At 31.3% G+C, this 3,177-nt stretch overlaps 1 protein-coding gene across 1 annotated transcript; it reads left to right on the forward strand.

The window, feature by feature from the left end:
* The first annotated feature begins 621 nt into the window (after window positions 1-621).
* LOC128396704 (CCR4-NOT transcription complex subunit 11-like) lies at window positions 622-1,791 on the forward strand. The gene is given in 4 exon segments (XM_053357319.1): window positions 622-679; window positions 832-929; window positions 1,031-1,757; window positions 1,760-1,791. Coding segments are annotated over 4 exon segments (915 nt in total).
* Window positions 1,792-3,177: the final 1,386 nt, after the last annotated feature.

Genomic DNA, 3,177 nt, shown 5'->3' on the forward strand with positions numbered 1-3,177 from the left:
ATGTATTTACATGTATTTTCCCATTGAAAAAGCAAAAAGCCAAAAATTTTTTGAGAATTCAATTGTTTTATAGAAAATTGATGAATGAAAGAGGAAATTAAATTTCGACGCGCTCATGTTTGGACCTCCGTATTTTTTAATCTTAATCATCATGAAATTGAATTTTTCAACAATTGTAGTCAGATAGTGAATCTTAATTATTACGGTCAAACGAAGCCATCAAGTCTAGTCAATGAGACGCTACTTAATTTTAAAAAATTAGTCCAAAACATTACCAGTCATACCTTACTAACTCTTTCGATTCACTCTTTTCAAATTTCGCGGCAAATATTCTCTAAGCTCCTCCCTTTTCTCTTTCTCCGGTTAACCCAACTAGTAATCGATCTTTTTTTAAATCGATTTGCTATCGGTGATTTTTTTTCTTGTTTGTTTATTTATTTTTCTTCATTGAAATTTTTTGTTTTCTTTTATTTTGATTGTGTGTTAATTAATATTTATATTTATTAAGTTGTATTTTCTTTTCTTCTTTTCTTTAATTTTCTTTCTTCACTTTTCGCTGTGTGTGTTTGAATGTGTGATTGTTGAATCTTTTGTTTTGTTTTCTGCTTCTTTTGGTTCATTATGTCTGATATTTATTTTAATCTTAGTGAACTTCTCAATTCTTTAACCGATAAAGAAGGTGAGATTCCTTTTACTAACAATAAAGCTGGAGTATCAGTTATTATTCCTGATCCTGATACACAAAATTATACCTTTGTTGAGGATAAATATGGCGGAGATAAAAAGTCAACCTCTTCCAAGATTGAAAAGGATGTACAAGCCACTGAAAAGTATTAGAGTCTCTCCTGTTGGGAGAAAATTTAACTGAACAATATTTCAAACCAGAAATGGTTCGATTACCTCCACCATTACATGTCGCTGAAGATGAGGTAAAAATAGTAATAACCCCATCTCTATTTCATTCCCATTCTATAAATGTCTCTATAAATGTGACTTTTTTCATTAATTCATTTCAATTCATCTCTTTCAGCTTGCATGGCTTTTCCCTTCAGAATTGGATGATTTCAAAATGGTCTGGGATCCAACTGTGTCTTCTCGTGTCTCTGGAGTATCAGAAGCTAAAACTCTAATGTCCAGAGCCTTTGAATCAACTTTAACTGTTGACCAACAGAAAACTTTACTCCAAGAGATTGAAAAAGATCATACATTAATCTACCATGTTGGATTAACACCAGCCAAGTTACCTGAATTAGTTGAAAATAATCCACTAATTGCTATTGAGGTTCTATTAACACTTATGCCATCTAATCAAATTTCTGAATATCTATCGGTTCTTGTCAACATGGAGATGTCCGTTCACTCAATGGAAGTTGTAAATAGATTAACCACCGTTGTTGAACTTCCCCCAGAATTTGTCCATCTTTACATTACTAATTGCATACAAACCTGTGAACGAATCAAAGATAAATGTATGCAAAATCGTTTAGTCCGATTGGCCTGCGTCTTTCTTCAATCACTAATTCGCAACAAGATAATCAAGATTCAAGATGTTTTCCTAGAAGTTCAAGCTTTTTGTATTGAATTTAGTAAAATCCGAGAGGCAGCAGCTCTATTCAGATTACTCAAGCAACTTGATTTATGTGAACAGGAAAACTCACCACCATCAACCACCACAACCAATTCATCATCTTCATTCAACATTGTGACAACATCCAATAGCAATAACAACACAGGCACATCTTCACAATCATCTTCACCTCATCATCTCAACAACAATCACCACAAGCCTAAACAATTAACTTGGTTTCTTTTTTTGCCTGTTTACTGAAATGGTTTCTTTTTTTCTCTCTCTCTCTCACTATTTTTTCTTTCTTTCTCTGTCTATCTCTAACCACACTTCTTATAGACCTGAAGCATTTTTTCCTACATGAAGACTATTTTCATTTATTAATTACTTGTAATTAGAAACAAATGGAAATCAACATGATAGTAATATCAGCAATATAACTGTTCCATTTAAAAGAAAAGCCAAATCAAACCGATCATCGATCCATCACCACTAAGATGTAATTGTCTCTTCATCCCTATCAACCCTTACAAGGATAAAAACAGCTGATTAAACCTGATAGAGTGTAAATTACAAATCAAAACAAAACACCGACCCAATGGTCAACACCAATGAATTTTTCACCATCAACCGGCGATGAAATGAGTTAACCAATTGACTTGATTGCTCTTAATTTCACTTATGACCTGATAAACTCAACAACCTGATGGAAACCTTTCAAACGACAAACTTTTTTATACCTGATTAATTTTTGCTAAGACGATGCGACTGTTGTTGTTGTTTTTCTCAGGCTTCCTTTTGATATCTATCAAAATCTATTGATAAAATTTGCATATTGTTTATTGATACGAACGCAATGAAAAGGTTGCAATCAACGTTAATTAATCAATGGAGAAAAACAAAATGTCAACTTTATGTACATATAAGAAACTCAGTTGAAACAAACTTGTAAAGTTAAAGTTTGATCGTAAAGTTTGATTGTACAGAATTTACATCAATCAATTATAATTGATTGTAAATCAATGGTGGTTTGGGAATATTGTAACTGTTAATTGTAATCATGGTGGTTGATGATATTGTTTATCGGTTGATTAAATTAAAACATATTTTCTTGTTTACATTAATCTGTAAGCTTAAATGTTGCAATTTCCATCTCATGTCAATAAGAACCATATGTTCCTATGGTAATATTAATCCATTAATGAAACCTTATTTATCAAGATGATAAAGATGAAAATGGATTAACATTAATTTTGTTGTTTTCTAATAATCATCTTCACAATTTGATTATACTGGTATTTGTAAAGTCATTGGTGTAAATTGTGATGAAATTAATAGTTACCCAATCAAGGTAACAAATCTAACTGAATCCCATATAAACGATACCATGATGATGATTAGATAGAAACAATAATATTAAAGCTTAATTGCTTGTTAATTGTTTGAAACTTTTCTTTTGCAAACCATCATCAAGATTTATCTTCATCAATCATCATAAAATAAACTGTAAACAAAAAGCAATGTAAATGATTAGTGTATTAGGGTACAATTAATGTGGTTGTTAGAGAAATTGAAAGATTAAAGGTGAAGAGAGAGAGAGAGAGAGAGAG

This window comes from Panonychus citri, unplaced genomic scaffold, assembly GCF_014898815.1.
Source record: "Panonychus citri isolate SS breed McGregor unplaced genomic scaffold, ASM1489881v1 Contig00025, whole genome shotgun sequence".
Lineage (NCBI taxonomy): Eukaryota > Metazoa > Arthropoda > Arachnida > Trombidiformes > Tetranychidae > Panonychus > Panonychus citri.